General features: G+C 41.4%; 1 protein-coding gene and 1 pseudogene across 1 annotated transcript in view; one reads left to right on the top strand and one right to left on the bottom strand.

The window, feature by feature from the left end:
• The window catches only part of TMEM231 (transmembrane protein 231), a 21,459-nt gene extending 1,428 nt beyond the window's left edge, over positions 1–20,031 (top strand). Inside the window, exons 2-7 of the mRNA XM_005862710.2 lie at positions 9–206; positions 5,897–6,025; positions 6,367–6,510; positions 15,887–15,968; positions 17,819–17,924; positions 18,296–20,031. Of these exons, the coding sequence (XP_005862772.1) occupies positions 9–206; positions 5,897–6,025; positions 6,367–6,510; positions 15,887–15,968; positions 17,819–17,924; positions 18,296–18,476 (840 nt within the window). The 3' untranslated portion in view covers positions 18,477–20,031. The remainder of the gene's footprint in view (positions 1–8; positions 207–5,896; positions 6,026–6,366; positions 6,511–15,886; positions 15,969–17,818; positions 17,925–18,295) is intronic.
• LOC102257582 lies at positions 12,066–13,397 on the bottom strand (annotated as a pseudogene).
• Positions 20,032–22,007: the final 1,976 nt, after the last annotated feature.

The following is a 22,007-nucleotide window of genomic DNA, read 5'->3' on the forward strand; positions in this document are numbered from 1 at the left end:
ATCCTCCCCACCGCCTTCCCGCCCTTTTCACCTCAGGGTTTTGGCTGAAGCGAAGCAGCTACGAGGAGCAGCCGACTGTGCGCTTCCAGCACCAGGTACTGCTCCTGGCCCTGCTAGGACCCGAGCGCGGCGGGTTCCTCGCCTGGAGCACGTTCCCCGCCTTCAACCGGCTGCAGGGGGATCATCTGCGCGTCCCGCTCATTTCGGTGCGTGGTTCCGGCCGGGGCCCAGCTGCCCACCCGGACTGGGTGGAGGTAGGGGCGGGAGCGGGGGTAGGAGAGGGCGAGCGCCCGGCCCCGTGGGATCCCCAGCTTAGGTCTTCAGGGTCCTCGATCCCACGGTAAGTTGTGTACACAGGCTCAGTGGTTTGAACATAGGCTTAACTTCCTGGGGAGTAAATCTCTTATTTCATTCGCTTTCTCCAAACTGCCCGTAACCCCAAGAAAGTTAGCAGCTGCTGTCAGCGTGCTACCTGGCACCGAGTCCAGAAGCCTGCGGCCGCCTGTTTGCAGCCCCGTCATTTCCGTGGGCTGCCTGATAGAAAGGTGGTCGCGAAAGCTCCGCTATGGGTCATGAAGGACCAGCAGTGTTCTTGTTGCAACCCTTAGTGCTACTGCAATTGTACATCCAAACACTCGGAACGGAAGGAGCAGGCATTTTTATGCAGGCTTGACCCTGGGAAGCCCCGATTGGTTACACGACCTCCGGGAATGCCCTCCCGCCTCCCGGGCTGTCTTATTAGATGCCTCTGTTCCATCTTGTAGCTGTCCAGAAGGAAAAGGAAGCATTCTACTGTCTGTAATTTAGTATTCGGTTCAGGTGAGTGCTTCCTTTACAAACACTCATGTTTTGAAAACATTTCCCTTTAGAAATATGAAAATTCTGGTTTCCTTCTTCCAAAGTTTAATCTCAGCAAACATCTCTGAGATTATTGGCCTGCAAGCCAAACTTGTGTAGCTGGAAAAAAAAAAATTCAGACTTTTTTTTTTTCCAGCAACTAAATAAAATGGAAAAAAATTAAATCTGATTAGTTATATGAATAACGACACACAAAATACTACTCAAGTTTTTTTCTGATTACATTTTCTTATATTTTTCTGATTATAAAATTGCATGCTTATTGTAAAATGTTAAAGTTACTGGTATATATAATGACATAAAATTAAAGGCTCAGTTTGGGGTATGTATCAATACTTGTTAATCAACATTATTCTTTTTAAGATTTACAAGGTATTTCATGATATGGAACAACTGTGATGGATTTGACCAGTTCCCTGTTAGTGGATATTTGATTTGATTTCACTTTTTCACTATTAGAATATTGCCATGAACAAGTTTTTTTTAAAAATATGTTTTTATTGATTTTAGAGTGAGAGGAAGGGAGAGGGATAGATAGAAACATCGATTGGCTGCCTCCTTCATGCCCCCCACCGGAGATCGAGCCCTTCCCAGACATAATCCCTGACCGGGAATCAAATTGGTGACCTCTTGCCCAACCCGGTTTGGCTCAGTGGATGGAGCGTTGGTCTGTGGACTGAAGGGTCCTGGGTTCGATTCTGGTCAAGGGCACATGCCTGGGTTGTGGGCTCGATCCCCAGTGGGGGCTGTGCAGGAAGCAACCAATCAATTATTCTCTCTCGCCATTGATGTTTCTATCTCTCTCTCCTCCCTTCCTCTCTGAAATCAATAAAAATACATTTTTTGTAAATCTTAAAAAAAAAATGGTGACCTCTTGGTTCATGAGTCGACACTCAACCATTGAGCAACACTGGCCCAGGCATGAACTAGATTTTGAATAAACATCAAATTGTGAGGAATTTCAATAGAAGCTGATTGTTGAAATTGTATAAGTAAATAGAAAACTAAGCAAGCAAATAAAATACTTATTAACTTTAGAGAAATAAAAAATAAGGGAAAAGTGAGAAAGGTCATTAAAGTTGTGAATAGGATTTACAGTGAAATGAGAGTTTAACTCTATTGGTGGGATGGGAAGGGTATGTGTGTGGTGGAGGCTGGTGGGTGGTGCATTTTATAATTGATTTGAGGCCCGGTGCACAAAAATTTGTGCACGGGGAGGGGTGGGGGGGGGGTGTCCCTCAGCCCCACTTGTGCCCTCTCACAGGCTGGGACCCCTCAGGAGATAACCACCTGCTGGCTTAGGCCGGCTCCCTGGGTGGCAGATAGCAGGCCCGATCCCTCGGTGCCTGCCCCGCCGCCCCGGGTCGCGCACAGGGCAGGGCCCATCCGGGGGTTGGGGTGCCACCCCGGGTCAGGTCGCACACGGGATGCCCAGGCGGGCCGGTGGATCGCTGCTGTCCTGCCCAGCTGCCCCTGGTTGGGTCGCACACGGGACGCCCCGCCGCTACAGGTCAAAGATAGCAGGCCCGGATGGTGGCAGGGCAGGCAGGATGGCGCTGTCCCACCCTTGGTGGCTAATTTGCATATCGCATTGATTAGCCCATGGGAGGCATGGCAAAGGTACGGTCAATTACCATGTTTGTCTATTATTAGATAGGATGACATCTTAGACTCATTGAAATACAGGTAGTAAGGATTTGATGAGTCTAGGAGTCCTGAAGTAGTGGTTCCTATTTTTAGGAGACCCAAAGAGTAATGCCAAAGAGTATTTTCAGCACAAAAAGAAAAAACCGGAACATTCAATGACAAATATATGGTAAAATGAACACTGGTATAAACTAGGAAATTAACCTTTATAATAAAAGAATATTGCCCTGACCGGTTTGGCTCAGTGGATAGAGCGTCGGCCTGCGGACTCAAGGGTCCTAGGTTTGATTCCGGTCAAGGGCACGTACCTTGGTTGCGGGCACATCCCCAGTGGGGAGTGTGCAGGAGGCAGCTGATCGATGTTTCTCTCTCATCGATGTTTCTAACTCTCTATCCCTCTCCCGTCTTCTCTGTAAAAAATCAATAAAATATATTTTTTAAAAAAGAATATTACTCGACAGAATGAACGGTGTAAAAACAAACAATGAGATACTTGGTGGGGAAAATATTGCAAGTCAGGGCATTTGGAAACAATTGCACTCCTTAATTTATAGCAACTCTTACAGTCAGATGGTGCATTGTTTTTAGTCTTGTGTCAGCTCCAAAGCCGCTCTCCTATCTCTGCTTTGTGATGCTCACACTGAGATGATGAAAACCACATTCTCTTCTGCCCACTGACTCCCTGTTAGGCTCTGCCAGTTGGAGGCATGACGAGCCTTGTTCTAGGAGTAGGAAAAAACTAGAAACTGCAACCAGTTTGGAAAAAACCAGTAGGAAAAAACCAGGAACTGCTACTGCCAGTTGAAGAACCAGTGCCCGGGTGATACAAACAGGAAAGAATAAGTCTTTCCTCCAGCCTTATCAATTCCCTCTCATGGTTTCCTCCTCCAAAGCTCTAGAGGTATCAGTGTCAGCTGGGAAGCGCTTCCTTCCTGAGGGCTGAATCCCAGCTCCTGGAGGTAATGCCAGCCTCTTCCCTTCCTGCTCCAGCTCCAGGCTCGGGAGCTGCTTCCTGCAGTTACCCTCTCTGTGTTATCACAGCATTCCCTTTTTGCCTTTTTCGTCCCCTTATGCTACTAATTATCCCCTATACTAAATTCCCTCTGTTAAAATAACTGTTTAGTTTCTGTTTTCCTGATTGGTACAGGTAGACTGACTGATATGCACTGACTAAATGCAACAATGCCTATATTTATCCGACCTAGTATATTGGTATTGATTTCATATATATCTGGAAAAGATTACTTTTCTTTAACTACCAGAAATCTTTGAAATTGGGGTTCTTGTGGGCTATTATAGAAGGAGCACTGAATCAGGAATCTATAAACCTAAGTCCTAGCCCCAATTCTGTCATTGGATTACATACCCTCTCTCAGCCTCAATGTAACTATATAAAGAACACGATAGTACCTACCTCTCTAATTAGTACTATTATTGATATTCTTATATCTCCTGGGATATGCAGTGGGACTAGTTGAAACAACCAGTGGATATTAACATTGTTCCAAATTGCACATATACCTTATAGAAATAAGATGATGGTGTGATTTATGAATTATCTTGGCCAGACACATCAATTTGATTTTAGATAATAACCTTGAACTTGTGTTAAAGAAGTATTAGTTCTTTGAATGCCTGCCTTTATAGCTTTTGCACATGTGTTAAGATTGATTTGAAATAAATGGAATTAAATAATTGATTTCATTAGTGGTCCAAGTGATAGCATAGAATGTAGCCCACCTTGCCATCCTTAGGGGAGTGAGATTCTAATTTGGTGACAGGTCATTGTGGGAGATGCACCTTTTATATCATCTCTTATTCCCATTACTAGCTGTACCAATAAATCCCTTCACCTCCCTGAACCTTGATTTTCTCATCTATACAATGGGGATAATACTTGCTCTGCTTACCTTAGACTTATTTTAAAGATCAAATGAATTGCTTTTCCCTCCCACACTGTGTTGGGGGTCTGTATTCTGGCAATTCCCTCCTACCCACTATCCTCCCTTGCAAGTTGAGACATTTGATCTTTGTTTTCCTGTTTAACCTAAGGATCCAGAAGGCATAGATCCACCCCAGAGAGTTAACCCGACTTTGTCTTCCAAGTCTTCCCAGATGCCAACTAAGGAAGATTCACAGAAAGACAAGGCAGCCTCTTTTCTATCCTAACCATAATTGCTAATACATAATTGCCTCAGTAATTTGATCATCAGCCCGAGTAACAGATATCCCTCCGCTGCACCTGCAAAGTTGATGGAATAGGACAGTGAAAATAGTATCCAACAGAAGACAGAGGGCAAGTTTCTCTGTAACAAGGCCAAGGATAAGGACATTATTGTCTAGAAGGAAAGAAGCAATTGAAAGTTTCTGAAAACTGAGATAGCTCCATCTTAAAATGACCTTATTAGCCTGAAAAAAGAACAAAGAATCTCTTCCTTGCATAATGGTATTGGTGGAAAGAAAAATGAATCAGTAGATGGAGAATTCCGTTGGGAATGTTGATACACCATAGTAAAATCCTTCTGGGAACCTACACTGGGAAAGGATCAGTTGTAGTAACAAGATCCAGAACGTGCCAAGGAATGGTGTCAGCAGCGATCACATTTGCGTAGCCATCCTTTCCTGCTAGTCGTAGTAGGATCACTAAGAGGCAAGACTATGGATGACAAGATTGGGTACCAGTGTTTTTTTTATGAGCTGTAATTTGTCTTTTTCCCTCCTAAGATCTGTTTTCCCTACTTTCATGTACATAATTTATGAAGTATCTGTAGTTTTAATAGCTTACTGATTTTCCAGAGCTTCCTTTTTTGCTTTATTGATTGGCACTAAAAGTATGCTAGGCTTTAAAGTCCTGACAATGATGAGATGCAGTCCAATACTGAGAATTTGCAGCAAAGACACTTGTGGTTAAACAATGTACTGTATAAATAGAGCTTGGTGTTTTTCTGCTGAATCTGGGGAATGCATAATGATTAGTATTAGTTTTCTTTTCTAGACAAGTAGAAAATAATTCTGATGTGCTACTTAAACTTTCCATACCAACTCCAGCCTGTTTGTAAAAATGAAAAGATGCCAGCAACAAAACAAACAAACAAAAAATCAAATGAGACTGAAAAAGAAAAATACCATCCAGTTGTTTGTTGTTGTTATTACCTATTCAAATTCCTGTTCAGTTTGGCCCTTGAATATTTGAGAAGCACACGTATGAAGTTCAGGGGCCATGCACATTGTGTCTCTCTCCAATATTGATCCCTTATACCTATGCATTTTTCTTCTGATGAGGGAGCTAATACCTGTGTATCACAGGACAGTGGTTCATTGTGTATGTACAACAGTAATATGGATTCTTCCCGACTTAATAAGGGTCACTGGCCCTCTTTGGGTTTCTTAGACTAGAGAAGAAGACAGAAACCAGGACGGGAAAATGGACATGTTACATTTTAAACTGGAGCTTCCCCTGCAGTCCACGGAGCATGTTCTTGGTGTGCAACTCATCTTGACTTTCTCCTACCAATTGCATGTGAGTCAATTCCTGAGGGAAGCCTGTCCTCTCCCTTTTGTCTTTTAATAGAACAGATCCCTCTTTCTGATTTCTAGGAAAACCCACACTGTAGAAAAAGGCTCTTTTCTGAGGTGCAGTTTGGGATTTAACTTGGGCAGGTCAAATGTTTTTCATTAGGGCCATATTAATTTATACAATCTCTGAACAGTTCCGAGGGTTCTGGGCAGAGTTCTGCCTGCATGGCCAAGCCAGGTATGTGGGGGACTGTTAGGCTTCCACCACAGACAGGTGACGCTTAGAACCCAGAGCCCTTAAGATCTGACTGAAACTGATCTTGTCTCTCCCTCTAATGATTTCAGAGGATGTCAACCTTCGTGATGCAGAGCATGGCATTTCTTCAATCCTCCTTCGCTATTCCGGGGTCCCAGTTATATGTGAACGGAGACCTGAGGCTGCAGCAGAAGCAGCCCCTAAGCTATGATGGCCTAGACGTGCGATACAACGTAAGGATGCTTCTCCTTGTCCATCTCCTTTTATTTGTATATGTTAGTGTTTACCAGTTCTTTGAAGAGGGAGTAATGGAAGTTGGAAATAGCATTTCTCTGTAGGGGCACAGAAGAGGATTTCTGAGGAATTCCTGCCATGAATTCTTTCAAAATAATGGAGACGGATGTGCCTGTATTTATATCTAGAAAGAAAGGAAAAAAATCTCTGTTTTTAATCTAAGAACCAAATTGTTTAATGCTTTTGGATGCGCACACAGACACACACAGACACACACACACACACACACACCATATTTTAAGTGATCTTTTTTTAGTTATGTACAACATTTCAAAAATAATGCTAACTACCGATTATTGGAGCACATAATCCTGAGTTAAGAGGTTTAAATATATTATCTTTTTTAATCATCACAGCAACCTCAGGAGATGCCTACTCAGCCGTTTCCCAACTCGCCAGCTGCTTGTCCTATCATGGCCCCCCTTGCTCCATTCTAGCCATACTGGCCTTTGTGCTGTTGTTCAAATCCGCAAAGTGGCTCCTGCCTCAGGGCTTTTGCACTGGCCTTTCCCTCTGCCAAGTATCCACATAGCTTATGCTGCCACTCCATTCACTTTCTTTTCAAATACCTCTGAACACAGTCCTTCCCTGACACTTCTTTCTAAAATAGCATTCCCCTCTCTCTCCGTCATTCCTCACTTAGGTTCACTGTTTTACTTCCACCTGAAATATTAAAGATATGTTATTCGTTTATTTGCTAATTCCCTCAATAGTAAAAGTGCTGACATCTATACTTTCACCCCAGTGCTTAAAACAGTGCTGGCACACTATAAGTACTCAGACAGACTTGTTGAAAGAATGAACTCATTTTACACTTGAGGAAACTGGGACTTACAGGGATTAATTAATTTTTCCAAAGTCCCACAGCATGAAAGGAACAGAGCCATGAATTGTCTAAGACCAGAACTCATTCATTTCAACACTTATTGCTACTAACCTTTATTATATCCCAGGGAGGGGGGCATATAAGTTGGGCTGGGCTACTTTTGAAAAGGAAAGAGGAACTTTATCAGTTATTTCAGGTCTGTTCCAGACAAACGTGGATATATGGTCACCCTAGCTATAATCAAGGTCAGTTTTTTATTTGTTTTTTAAAGGAGGACTATACGGTATAAACTTAATATGGCACTTTTTTTTTTAACTTGAAAAAGATTTTTGCTTTTTTTGTGGGGGTTTTTCCCCCCAGCTTTATTGAGGTATAATTGACAAAATTGTAAACTATTTAAAGTATACATCATGGTGATTTGATAGATGAATACATTGTGAAAGGATTCCTTTCAATTAGTTAACACATCCATCACCACACATTTATCTTTTTTGTATATGTCTGAGAACATTTAAGTTCTACTCTCTTAGCAAATTTCAGTTACATAGTGCAGTATTACTAATTGTAGTCATCTTGTTATACATTAGATCCTCAGACTATTCATCTTATAGCTGAAACTTTGTACTTTAACCCTTTCCCTATTGCCCTCGGCTCCCAGCCCCCTGGCAACCAATTTTCTACTCTGTTTCTATGAGTTCGATTTCTTATTTAGATTCCACATATAAGTGAATACCATGCAGTATTTATCTTTCTCTGTCTGGTTTATTTCATTTAGCATAATGCCTTCAAGGTCCATCCATGTTGTTGCAAATGGCAGGAGTTCCTTCTTTTTTCATGTTTGAATATCTTCTTTATCACATCTTCTTTATCCATTCATCCATTGACAGACAGACACTTAGGTTGTTTCCATATCTTGACCATTGTAAATGATGCTGCAGTGAACATGGGAGTACAAATATCTCTTCAATATCCTGGTTTATTTTCTTTGGATATATACCCAGAAGTAGAATTTCAGGATCATGTGGTAGTTATATTTTTAATTTTTTGAGGTACCTCCATACTGTTTTCTATAGTGGCTGCACCAAGTTACAGTCCTACCAACAGTGCACAAGGGTTCCCTTTTCCTCATATCCTTGCCAACACTTGTTATCTCTTGTATTTTTGGTAACAGGCTTTAAGTAATACCTCATTGTGGTTTTGATTTGCATGTCCTTGATGATTAGTGATGTTGAGCACCTTTTCATGTGCCTGTTGGCCATCTATATGTCTTCTTTTTTTTATATATATATTTTATTGATTTTTTACAGAGAGGAAGGGAGAGAGATAGAGAGTTAGAAACATCGATGAAAACATCGATGTTTCTATTCTGATGAAACATCGATCAGCTGCCTCCTGCACACCCCCTCCTGGGGATGTGCCCGCAACCAAGGTACATGCCTTTGACCGGAATCGAACCTGGGACCTTTCAGTCCACAGGCCGACGCTCTATCCACTGAGCCAAACCAGTCAGGGCTATATGTCTTCTTTAGAAAAATGCCTATTTGGTTCCTCTGCTCGTTTTTAAAAATACATATTTTTATTGATTTCAGAGAGGAAGGGAGAGGGAGGGAGAGATAGAAACATCAATGAGGAGAATCATTGATTGGCTGCCTCCTGCACACCCCCTACTGGGGATCGAGCCTGCAACTCAGGCATGTGCCTTGACTGGGAATCAAACCATGACCTCCTGGTTCATAGGTTGACGCTCAACCACTGAATCACATAAGCCGGGCTCTCTGCCCATTTTTAAAATCAGATTGTTTTGCTATTGTGTTGTGTGAGTTTATATCTTTATATATTTTGGATATTAACCCCTTATCAGATATATTATTTGCTAATATTTTCTCCCATTCTGTAAGTTGCCTTTTTATTTTGTTGTGCTTTGCTGTGCTTTTAACTTGACATAATCTCACTTATTATTTTTGCTTTTGTTTGCTTGTACTTTTGGTGTCAAATCCAAAAAATCATTGCCAAGACTGATATCAAGGAGCATACCCCCTATGTTTTCTTCTAGTTTTACAATTTCAGGTTTTAAATTAAGTTTAATCCATTTTTATTTTTATTTTTAATATATTTTATTGATTTTTCACAGAGAGGAAAGGAGAGGGATAGAGAGTTAGAAACATCGATGAGAGAGAAACATCGATCAGCTGCCTCCTGCACACCTCCCACTGGGGATGTGCCCGCAACCAAGGTACATGCCCTTGGCCGGAATCGAACCCGGGACCTCTCAGTCCGCAGGCCAACGCTCTATCCACTGAGCCAAACCGGCTAGGGCAAGTTTAATCCATTTTTAATTGATTTGTATATATGATGTAAGATAGGAGTCTAGTTTCATTCTTTTGCATGTGGCTGTCCAGTGTTCCTAACACCATTTATTGAAGAGACTATACTTTCCCCATTGAATGCTTGGCTCTTTTGTCATAAATTAACTGACCATATATTGGTGGGTTTATTTCTAGATTCTCTATTCTGTTCCATTGATATGTGTCTGTTTTTATGCCAATATCATACTGTTTCAGTTACTATAGTTTTGTAATATAGTTTTATTTTTTCTCCTACTTTTTATTTATTTTGACATATTTTGATATTTCCATAAACTTGTAAGTGGAAGATAAGATGTTCAATAAAAGCCATTTTATATATACAATATACAGAAATTATTTTAAAAGTTTGTTCAACCCGGGCTGGTGGAGCTCAGTGGTTGAGCTTCGACCTATGAACCAGAGGTCACAGTTCAATTCCCATTCAGAGCACATACCTTGGTTGTGGGTTTGATCCCCAATAGGGGGCATGCAGGAGCAGCCAATCAATGATTCTCTCTCATCATTGATATTTCTATCTTTCTCTCCCAACCTCTCTGAAATAAATAAAAATATATTTAATTTTTTAAAAAGTCTGTTCATATAATGGATTCTTTGGATACTAAAAAAATGTTAAGATACAAATAATTGACTAAAAGTGCAATTATCACTAAACCAAGATACACAGGATATGCACTTCATTCCAGGGGTGGGGGGGTCTCAATCTTACAGTGTTAGAAGAATAAAGTACATTTGTCATAGTATACATTATCATATTCCCTTAAAGCAGGGATTAAAGTTTTTAAATTAAAATACTTTCAGGATTACTTCTGTCTGTACATTCAGGAACTATCATTATTTTACTGGTTACACACAATTATCCCATCATACAAAAAATCTCAGTTGTATCCTAAGGTCTGTTTAAGTCAGATAGTAAACTAGTAATAGCAATTTAATTAGCAAGCTAAAATCAGAACAGTGTAGAAATTCTGCAGTTGAATTGTATTTCCTGTAGTATTGCTGCTATTAAATCTGTTTTCTCCATGTATTAAAAGAAAAAAAATAAGCATTGATAGTCAAAATAAAATTTTCATTGTTGTAGTACATGATAGAATATATGAGAGAAAGAAGAGTTCCTAATGTCATGACAATCTTTATGAACCTTTACTAGTGTAAAGGTTAAGGATTATTGTGTGTATATATGTGGAAAGAAATAAGAAACAAAGGCAGGTGGTTAGGACAGGCATATAAAGGGAATGCTGAGACTATATTATTATATTTATTTTTAAAAACTGATCTGAAGTCAGATGTTAGTGTAAATTTAACCTGATAATTTATTTGTGAATAAAGCTAGTTTTTTTTTTTAATCCTCATCTGAGGATGTGTTTATTGATTTTAGAGAGAGGGGAAAGGAGAGAGAGAAACATTGATCAGCTGCTTCCTATATGTACCCTGACCGGGAATCGAACCTGCAACCTTTTTGGTGTATGGGACAATGATCCAACCAACTGAGTTACACGGCAAGGGCAATAAAACTAGTTTGGTGGGAAACAGTTTATTTTTTAAAAATATTTTTATATTTTTATTGATTTCAGAGAGGAAGGAAGAGGGAGATAGAAAGATCTATGATGAGAGAGAATCATGGATTGGCTGCCTCCTGCAAGTTCCCCACTGGGGATTAAGCCCACAACCTGGGCATGTGCCCTTGACTGGAATCAAACCTGGGACCTTTCAGTTTGCAGGCCAACACTCTATCCACTGAGCTAAACTGTCCAGGGCAGTGGGAAACAGTTTAATTCTTTCCTTTTAAACATAAAGAAACTCAAAAGGAATTTTTAAGGTAGTAGGCCAGAAAATGCAACAGTAACTCCTATAATAATCCTTTTCAAATAAACAAATAAATCAAGTTGAGACATGTGTTAAAATACTTTTCAGACTGAGTATTTATCAGCCTATATAATCCAATTGGATTTTGATATTTTATAAGAGCTATTACATCTAGAAGTGAAGAAAATAAATTAGATGCCCTCCCCAAGATATTGTTTAACCTTTAAAGCATCAAAAGCTATATAATATCTTATGCAAATTAACGAGTGTTCTTACAAAAGTAGTACAGTTTGGGACTGATATTATGCTGTATTTGTGGTGAGTAATAGGCACAAGAATATGTATCAATTAGGCATTTTCAGTCTAATTAGTCTCTAAAGTTATTTAATTATTGGTTCCATATAATAACTGGTGTGCATTTTGGTACTTAAGTCATGAATTGTAGAGAACAGGAAGCAGTATGATATAGTAATAGGGTTTGTATCAGACAATCACAGTGTTGAACAAATCTCTTCTACGAACTCTGTGATTTGTTTTGCAGTTGGTTGCCTGTAGTAGATCCTTGATTTGATTCTTCCATATTCATATTTTCTCCAGCTGCAGTTGTTGATATTTCTTCATCTTCCTCCAACTCAAGTAGTTCTTTTGAAATTAATTGCCTAGCTAATTTAAGATTAAGTCCTTCATTATCATGAAGCTTCCTTTTCATTTCAAACTCTAGCTGTTTTTCACTAGCCCGTTTGGAAATTCTGTGAAGCTGGGTCTTTTCTCCCCCCTGCTCATTTCCTACAGAGCACCTGAAAAAGAATAAACAGCAGGTAGTCAATAAAGACTTTTTACCTTCAGTTGAGAAGTCGCTGTCTTCATCTTCACTGCTTTCTTGTTCACGAGCCAGATACTTTGGCTTTGAGCCTTTAGCAGCAGCTAATTTCTTAGCTAACATCTCTGGGTTCAGGACTTCAATGGTTTCTGAATTACCCAGTGCACCTTCATCATCACTTTCCATGCTATTTTCTGGAGTGCTTGGTTCATGTACTTTAATTAAATCTTCGTCTTCTATATAATATGTCGCCACGATGTTCATTTCATCCCACTTCATGGATTTTTTACTCAGTTCGTCGACACTCTTGTTCCGCTGCTGCATTGTCGAGGGCACCAGAGAGCAAGCCATAGAACTCTTGTTCTTTAGAATCCCCTTAATGGGCTGTTGCGAAGCCGAGGCTGCTATGGCCTGCTGCGAGGATGCCATGGCCCGCTGTGAGGCTGCCATGGCCTGCTGCGAGGATGCCATGGCCCGCTGCGATGATGGGCTTAAGGGTCGCTGGTTGGCGCTGGGTCCAGGAAGGAAAGGGCTAGGGGCGAAGGGAGACTGGCCAGGCAGCCGCCGAGCCCACCTGGGGCTAAAGCGCTGCACCTGCTGTCACGGTGACAGCTACTAGCGTCGTTTTCACGACACAAGGACCCCGACCCCGACGCGTTGGCGCCTCCTAGCTGGCGCTGGCGCTGGCGCCGGCGGCTGGCTGCTCTGGGTGCGCCCGTGGTCAACGCACTGTATCCGCGGCAGGCGGAGAAGCCCAACAGCCTGTAATACAGTTTAAATCAGGAAGTTTGATGCCTTCGGCTTTGCTCTTTCTCAAGATTGCTTTGGCTATTTGGGGTCTTTTGTGATTCCATACATTCTTTAGGATTGTTTTTTCTACATCTGTGAAAAATAACGCTGGGATTTCGATAGGGATTCCACTGGTTCTGTAGGTAGCTTTGGGTAGTATGGACATTTTAATAGCATTAATTCTTTTAACACATGAACACAGAGTAACTTTCCATTAATTTGTGCCTTCTTCAGTTTCTTTTATCAATGTCTTATAGTTTTCAGTGTACAGATATTTCACCTCCTTAGTTAAATTTATTTCTATGTATTTTATATTACTTTTGATGCAATGTAATGGGATTTTTTTTGTAATTTCTCTTTCTAATACTTCATTGTTAGTGATTTTGTATATCGATTATGTATCCTGCAACTTTACTAATTCATTTATAAGTTCTAACAGTTTCTTTGGTAGAGTCTTTAGGGTGTTCTATTATATAATATTGTGTCATAGGCCAATAGTGACAATTTTACATCTTCTTTTCCAATTGGGATGACTTTTTTTTTCTTTTTCTTGCCTAATTGCTCTGGTTGAGACTTCATATACTATGTTGAATAAAAGTTGTGAGAGTGGGCATCCTTGTCTTCTTCCTGATCTTGGAGGGAAAATTTTCAGCTTTTCACCATTGAGCATGATATTAGCAGTGGGCTTGTCATATATGTCCTTTATTATATTAAGGTATGTTCCCTCTGTACCCACTTTGTTGAGAGTTGTTTTTTTTTTAATAAATGCATGTTGAATTTTGTCAAATGCTTTTTATGCATCTATGAAGATGATTTTTTTTTAAAATATATTTTATTGATTTTTTACAGAGAGGAAGGGAGAGAGATAGAGTCAGAAACATCGATGAGAGAGAAACATCGATCAGCTGCCTCCTGCACACCCCTCACTGGGGATGTTCCTGCCTCCAAGGTACATGCCCTTGACCGGAATCGAACCTGGGACCTTTCAGTCCACAGGCCGACGCTCTATCCACTGAGCCAAACCGGTTAGGGCTATGAAGATGATTTTTTAAAAATATTCTTTTATTGATTTCAGAGAGGAAGGGAGAGGGAGAGAGAGATAGAAACATCCATGATGCAACAGAATCCTACACACACACACACACACACACACCACTGCAACCGGGCATGTGCCCTTACCAGGAATCAAACTGTGAACTCCTGTTTCATAGGTTGAGACTCAAGCACTGAGCCACACCAGCCAGGCAAGATTTTTATCCTTCATTTTATTAATGTGGTGCATCACATCTATTAATTTGCGGATGTCGAGCCATCCTTGCATCCTTGGAATAAATCCCACTTGATCATGGTATCTGATCCTTTTAATGTATTGTTGAATTTGGTTTGCTAATGTTTTGTTGAGGATTTTGCAATTCTGTTCATCAGGAATATTTAGCTGTGATTTTCTTATAGTGCCTTTTTTACTTTGTTCACGCATTATTCTCCTGACATCAGTGAGCATCTTTGTGACTGATATTTTAAATTCTTTTTTCAAATAAGTCACTTATCTCCATTTTATTAAGGTCTGTCTCTGGAGTTTTACCTTATTCTTTTGTGTGGAACATATTCCTCTATTTCTTTATTTTCCTTGACTCTGTTGGTTTCTGTGCATTAGATAAAACATCCCTCTCTCCCAATCTTGACAGAGTGGACTCAGGTAGGAAATTAATCTTTACCAATCAGCTCAGCCAGAGTTCTTCGTTGCTGTCAAGCCTTTGTCATTTTCCAAGCTGCCTTCAGTGTTCTTGTGGCTCCTAGTAGTTGAGGGTTTGCTAAGATCATTTCAGTGTGGGTGATGTGGATATTTTCTCATTTGCCCAATGTGTAGGAGTCACTCAACTAAGTTTCTGAATTTCTTTCAGAGGGAATTTCTCCATGTATAATTGTAGATTTAGTTAGTCAGTGGGAGGAGGTCAGTTCAGGAAGTTCCTTTGTTGCTATCTTGGAATGGAACCCTTTTTTTTTATTTCACTTTTTTGTTGTTGTTTTTAATTGATTGCAGCGAAGGGAAGGGAGAGAGAAAAAGAGAGAGAAACATCAATGAGGAGAATCATTGATTGGCTGCCTCCTGCATGCTCCCGCTGGGGAACAAGTTCAAAATCTGGGCATGTACCCTGACTAGGAATCAAACTGTGATCTCTTGGTTCATGGGTTGATGCTCAACCAGCCAGGCTATTTTACATTTTTAAATATCTCCCTTAAGTCTTCAGCATTTGAATCTGCCTTCACCTAGAAACCCACAGCACTTTTTATTCCCATATCAATGGGAATATGATACTAGGGGGCAGGAAGTCATTTCCTTCTTCAGAGGATTATATGCTTACTATTTGCACTTTATCCTTTTTCCAAATCTACATTTGAAAGATCATCTAGAGAAGAGCAAGGACAAGACAAAGGAGTTGAAAATATGGTCTATTTTTAAAAATTAAAGGATTTATTTCTGACATTGGAATAGAGAGAGGTATTTTATAAATAGCTTAAAAACCTATGAAAAGTAGATATTGACCCCTTGTTTCCATCCCACAAGTGGTAAGATTGAGAGTAAATAAATTATTGTAAGACTGGAATAGGTCACCAAGAACAAGAAGGTGGTCCTGGGTGGGCAGGAGGGTAGAAAGACCAGAGAAGAAGCTGTTCCGGTGCTTACATCGGGGCCTCCTCCTATATCCCAGGTGTCTGTCATCAACGGAACCAGTCCTTTTGCCTATGACTATGACCTCACGCATATTGTTGCTGCCTATCAAGAAAGGAACAGTGAGTAAATTTCATTCAGGTGCTTCACAAAGACTTCCCAGGTCAGTGGGGTCTTTGGAGAGAAACAGAATTGGAATCCTTATCATGATGAAAATGTCAAAACCAATGAATGCTCAGTGATGTGAGACAAACAGGCAACCCAGGGCTTGTCCTTTTTCCTCCTGATCTAAAGACCCACAATCTACGCAACCCCCACTTCTATGCTCCATCAGGTTAGTGCCAATTAATTGCCATATCTATTCCACCACTGGTTTGATGGATTTCCTTTTTTAAAAATAAGCTTAATTGAGGCGCTCCATTTACTTGTAAAAGAAGCCAAAGACAAGTTACTGTTTCTAGTTTTCAGATGGAAATAGGGAATGTGAGTGACTCACCCCATACCAGCAATTGAATTAGGAGAATAGATGCGATGCACCCAAGGCTCTGGCTATAAGGCAGAATGTGTCCGTCCCTTACTGAGGTGAGGCTCTTAGGCCATCCCATGCACTTGACTTGGCCTGCTTGGCTGGTTGGTGGTCTGAGGTTTTCTCTAAAGGCATGTTAAGTATTGCTCGGCAACCAGACATCGTGGATACTACGCACAGACACTTAACAAGTGGCGGGACTGCAATTCCAGTATTTCTTTCTGATTTTATGTAATACATGAACAGCATTATTTTAAAAATAAATTTTAAAACAAAAAAAACATTGAAACTAAACTAAAACACTACAAATCAAGTTTTTAAATTTTTTTTCTTCTAGTCTTTGTCTATATGCAAATCTCTTTTATTTTATTTTTTCAGTTGATTTCAGAGAGGAAGGGAGAGGGAGAGAGATAGAAACATTAATGATGAGAGAGAATCATTGATCGGCTTCCTCCTGCACACCCCACACTGGGGATCCAGCCCACAACCCAAGCATGTGCCCTTGACCAGAATCAAACCCAGACCCTTCAGTCCGCAGGTTGATGTTCTATCCACCGAGCCAAAGTTGCCTGGCTATATGCAAATCTTTTTATATAGCTGCTATCATAATTTAGAGAGACTTTTGGATCCAGTTTATTTCTTTTTGTTGTTGTTGTTAATCCTCACCCGAGGATATTTTTTCCATTGGCTTTTAGAGAGAGTAAATGGGAGGGAGGGAGAAAAAAAAATCCTTGTGAGAGAGACATGTTGATTGGTTGCTCCCATACATGCTCCAACCGGGGCTGGGGATCAAACCTGCGACCCTTTGGTCTGTGGTTGACTCTCTAACCACTGAGAAAAACTGACCAGGGCCAGTTTATTTCTATTTACTTTGTAATATAAATATTTTTCCCATGTTGCTACAAAGTTTTAATTGGTGTTATTTTTAGTGGTAGCATAGTATTCCTTTGCTTAGCCACTCAACAACTACAGAAGAACACATAGGCTGTTTCCACATTTTTTTAACATAAGTGTTTTGACAAGTATTTTAACAAAGTGTAAGCAACTTTGCATATTCAATTTCACTTCTTTCCTTTTAAATCATTTCTTAGATATGAGTTTTGAAGTACAGAATTTGCCTGAGAGGTCAAAAGAGTATTTTCATAGCCCTCAATTTTTTTAAAGTTTATATGTATTTTTTTAATTAAAATATTTTTATATATGCTATTGTTAATTTCAGAGAGAGGAAGGGAAAAGGAGAGATAGAAAGATGATGAGAGAGAATCATCGATCAGCTGCCTCCTGCACAACCCTAGTGCGGATCGAGCTGGCAACCTGGGCATGTGCCCTGACTGACCTCCTGGTTCATGGGTTGATGCTCAACCACTGAGCCACACCAGCTGGGCATAGCCCTCGATTTTATTGCCAAAGAGAGCATTTATGGATTAATTCCTGATTGTATTGCAGTAACCACCATCCTGACTGTCCCCAACCCCATCTGGCTGGTCGGAAGGGCTGCCGAAGCTCCATTTGTGATTAATGCTGTCATCAGATACCCTGTGGAAGTCATTTCATATCCTTTCTGCTAAGAAGCCAACAGTAGCTCAGTTTCAAAAAAGGAAAAAGGATTCCTCACTTGTCCCAAGGAGAAACAGATGTGGGAAGCCTTAAGTTGAAATTGCTACAGCATTGCAGCCCCACACAAACCACTCTGTCTGCTATTCATACGGGGGTGGGGGCTGGGGAATTCATTTCCTGTTCCTATTTCTTTATGAGCAATTTTTCTAGGTCAGAATCATCCATATTTATGTCCTAATAATCTTTTGTTATCCCTTTTATCTTAAAGGTATTTGAAACATTTTTGCCATATCCTGTCTAAACTTACCCGTTTACCGGTAACATTTACTTAGAAAATGTCATCTGAGATTCCTTAACTGTGTATACTTATCTACCAGGATTCTGGGAAATTATAAAGTTTGCCTGGATCCAGTATGTCAGTATCTTACTTATCTTCCTCTGGGTGTTTGAAAGAATAAAAAGATTTGTGTTTCAAAATCAAGTGGTCACCACAATCCCTGTAACAGCAATGCCCCAGGGAGAACTCTATAAGCAGCACTTGTCGTAAGAAGACCATGACTCTAAGCAGGACCTGGCTACCTCATGTTGTCTTCTGAGAACTGCCACCTTAGGACACTTCTGAAAAGGGCCATGGGCATGTGCCAGCATGTGTGTTTTTCCTACCAGCGACAAAGAAGAATTCTTTCTAATTTTTCTCTACACAAATTCCATATCTTCTAAGTGCCTACCAAAATCATCAGAGACTAGTTTGTGGGAAGGTCTGAAAAGGCTATAATTTGTTCTCCCGCCCCCCTTTTTTTGCCCTAGACTTGAATTTTAAGAGAAAACTATAATCAATTGAGACATGTTGGAAAGAGTATCACCTCTAGTCAAGCAGACTTTTGCTTCCTTGAACCAAGAAACATGCTATGCATTTCTTCCCCCGATTGTAAAGCACTTTTGACTCTTTTCAGGGCTCTCAGAACAGATATGCAAATCATTAGCATTTCCCCCATTCAGAACTTTGATTTCCAGAACTGAGAGGCCTTTAACTGGAGAACTAGAGAGAGAGGGAGTGCTCAAGAACATGTGTGTGCCCCCACGTGAGGGTGGGCAACTTGAGGACACTAGGACCATCCACCTGCCCTCAGTCTAACAGACATCTTCTGTCATCAGCTCAGCTGAAAAGCCCTTTATCCTGCCCTTATGTGGCTGGCTCTTTTCCCTGCCTTTTGCTCTCTGTCTGTGCCCCTGGAGTAGCAGGCTGAAGTCAGAAGTGCTGTTTTCATTCACAATCCTCTGGGCAACTGTGTGGGGAATAAGGATTGTAACTTTTTTTCTCTCTGGCCCTCACCCAACAGCCTGGACACTTGCCACTCCTCCTTCTCGACAGCCTCTCCCCCTTCCTGAAAAGGACATGGGTGACAGAGGACCTGTTGTTGGTATTGGCTCCCTGCCCAACAACCAGAGTTTATTTGGAGGGCTAGCGGGAAGCCCAGCTCCTTGTATTTCCCTTGACTAAGGAACAGGGTGCCCATCGGAGCAGGCTGCTTTGGGAGGGACGCAAGGAGCAGTGCGGGGAGAAAGAGGATGCTAGCCCCCGCAGCTCAGTCCAGCCTGGCCCAGAGCAGAATGGCGGGCAGTCCAGTCAGATGACGCTCATGACTAAGCGAGTGTCTGCAGGAGAAGAGTGCTGGGACAGGTCTTTGTTACACACAGAGACTGATTTCTTTTCGTCCTAAGAAAACATGGGGTTCCTCAGAGGATGGATAGATCTGCTTTATGATCCCGAGATGTCATTGGTACTGAAAGGACACACCCACTATGACCTGTGCTTCAGGCCCATTCATAAACACACACGTCAGTGTGTGCCTCAGTTTACCTTGGAGATTCAGTTTTTATTTCCAAACCACCTTTTCTTTCAGGCTGACTAAAATAAGTATTTTGGAAACAAAGCTATTTTGAAGTGTTCAAGCACACAAAATCCTAACAGTGGCCCCTCTGGTTTTTCTTTTAAACTTTAGGACTGCTTATTTATATGTCTAAAATTTTTTTGAGATTTCAATCAATGAAAATTGGTTGCTGAATTTTCTGAATTACAAAAAGATAAGGAGATATGGAAAGACAGCTAAAGATGTATAGACATTGCTTTGCATTTTATTAAATTGTTTTAATGTAATGTAAAATTTGTATAACGAACCATGTGTTTCATAACTTTCTAATTAAAATGTTCAAGATGGAGGCTGCATGTGGCTTTTTAGAGGGGACGGGTTTGGAAAGGGGAAGAGTGGGGAGGGCAGAGGTAGCACACATTTCTCCAAGTTACTCACCAGCAGCCTTGCTTTGCCAGGGTTCTGCTCAAAGACCTTGGAGCTTTTGTTAGCTCTTTGGCCAAAGTCCCCTGGTCCAGCCCCAAGTAAATGTGAGTGTTTGGTGGAATCCACATTGCATGTGGAAACCACAGGCTGGAAAATTACAACTGTGTCTGATGAATGTCATATTTACAGATCAGATATTCGTAGCTTCTGAACCTGAATCACACAGTGTAGTTGCAAGAGAAAACGTGAGAAATATACAGGATTTTATCCACTGACCTGTAACCAATAGCTAAGTCAGGTTACTCAATATTTGGAATAACTAGTTTTAAAGTGTCTTCCGGGGCTCCAGCCTCACTTACTCCCCACGTGGCTCCACTGTGGAGTGGAACTTGGAAGAGACGACAAGAAGCCTTTACGCAGCCTCACTCAATATTTGGAGGGGGCGATCCCTAATTTTGTGAAATGATTATCCAGTTTCTGTTTGAATCAGGTGAGGCCCTTAAGGCCCCGCTTGGGTCCCATCGTTAAGGTAAACAAAGCAATTCTATATCTTCCCCTTTCTCTCATGTTCATGCTTTTATTTATTTATTTTTTTAAAATATTTTATTGATTTCTTACAGAGAGGAAGGGAGAGGGATAGAGAGCTAGAAACATTGATGAGAGAGAAATATCGATCAGCTGCCTCCTGCATACCCCCCACTGGGGATGTGCCCGCAACCAAGGTACATGCCCTTGACCGGAATCAAACCCGGGACCCCCGAGTCCCCAGGCCGAGGCTCCATCCACTGAGCCAAACCGGTTAGGGCATGTTCATGCTTTTAAAAAGAAGTTTCTTTCTGATCAGAGCAGTTCTAAATGTCTATTGGGGGAAATGTGTAATTAAACCTAAAGAAAATAAAGTTGTAACTTCACTACCCAGAAGTTACCACTGTTGGCATTCTGGTACACATATTTTGTTATATATATTGCTGTCATACACTTCTTTGAACCCTGTGTACAAATCCTCATTGCTGGTTTATTTCCTTAAGATAGATCCTAGAAAGGAATTATTCAGAAAACTTATGACTGTTCTTAAGGATTTTAACTCATCTTGCCAAGCCACAGCCTGGAAAGAATGCACTAATCTATACTCTCGCAGCAGACTTCTTTTAGAACCCACCACGGATTCCCAGAGGTCAGAATTGTCTATCATTTTCAGATGCCTGGACTCTGCTCTTTTATCTGGAGTGGGGGGGGGGGGGGGGGGGCGATCTGCTTTATTTACTGAAACGTATCCTGTGTTTATCTGGGGATTCGCTGCCTTCTTGGCTAGAGCAGGGAGGGGACGAGAGGGGACAGCCACCCAGCTTCGGGCCTAGTTCCTGAGGGCCACCTGGTGTCCCAGCCCCTCGCAGCTCCACTACTTCGTGGGTTCACCTGGCATCAAGGTGCCTTGTACTTGGCTTAGGGCTGAGGCTGGGGCCTTGGGAAGCTGGTTTGGATTCCAAGTCACTTCGCTGCGAGAATGCCACCGAGAGCGAGGAGGGGCAAAATTAAGATTAATTTTTTTCCTTCACAAGGGCCTTTTGTGCTCCTGGGAACCTCCCTTTTTGGGGCTGTTTTGGTCAATTAGTGAGATGAGAGGTGACTCTGCTAGAGCCCTCCCCCAAACAGTGCGCCTCCTGCAACTCCAGAGCCCACCTGTGCCTGCTCTTACCCGGGGCCCTCTGGCGCCCGCCCCTGGCCAGCTGTCCCACCCCCAAGGCGTGGCCCCCCGGCCCGTGTGGGGCTGGGAGTCTGAG

Source organism: Myotis brandtii, unplaced genomic scaffold, assembly GCF_000412655.1.
Source record: "Myotis brandtii unplaced genomic scaffold, ASM41265v1 scaffold165, whole genome shotgun sequence".
NCBI classification, from domain to species: domain Eukaryota; kingdom Metazoa; phylum Chordata; class Mammalia; order Chiroptera; family Vespertilionidae; genus Myotis; species Myotis brandtii.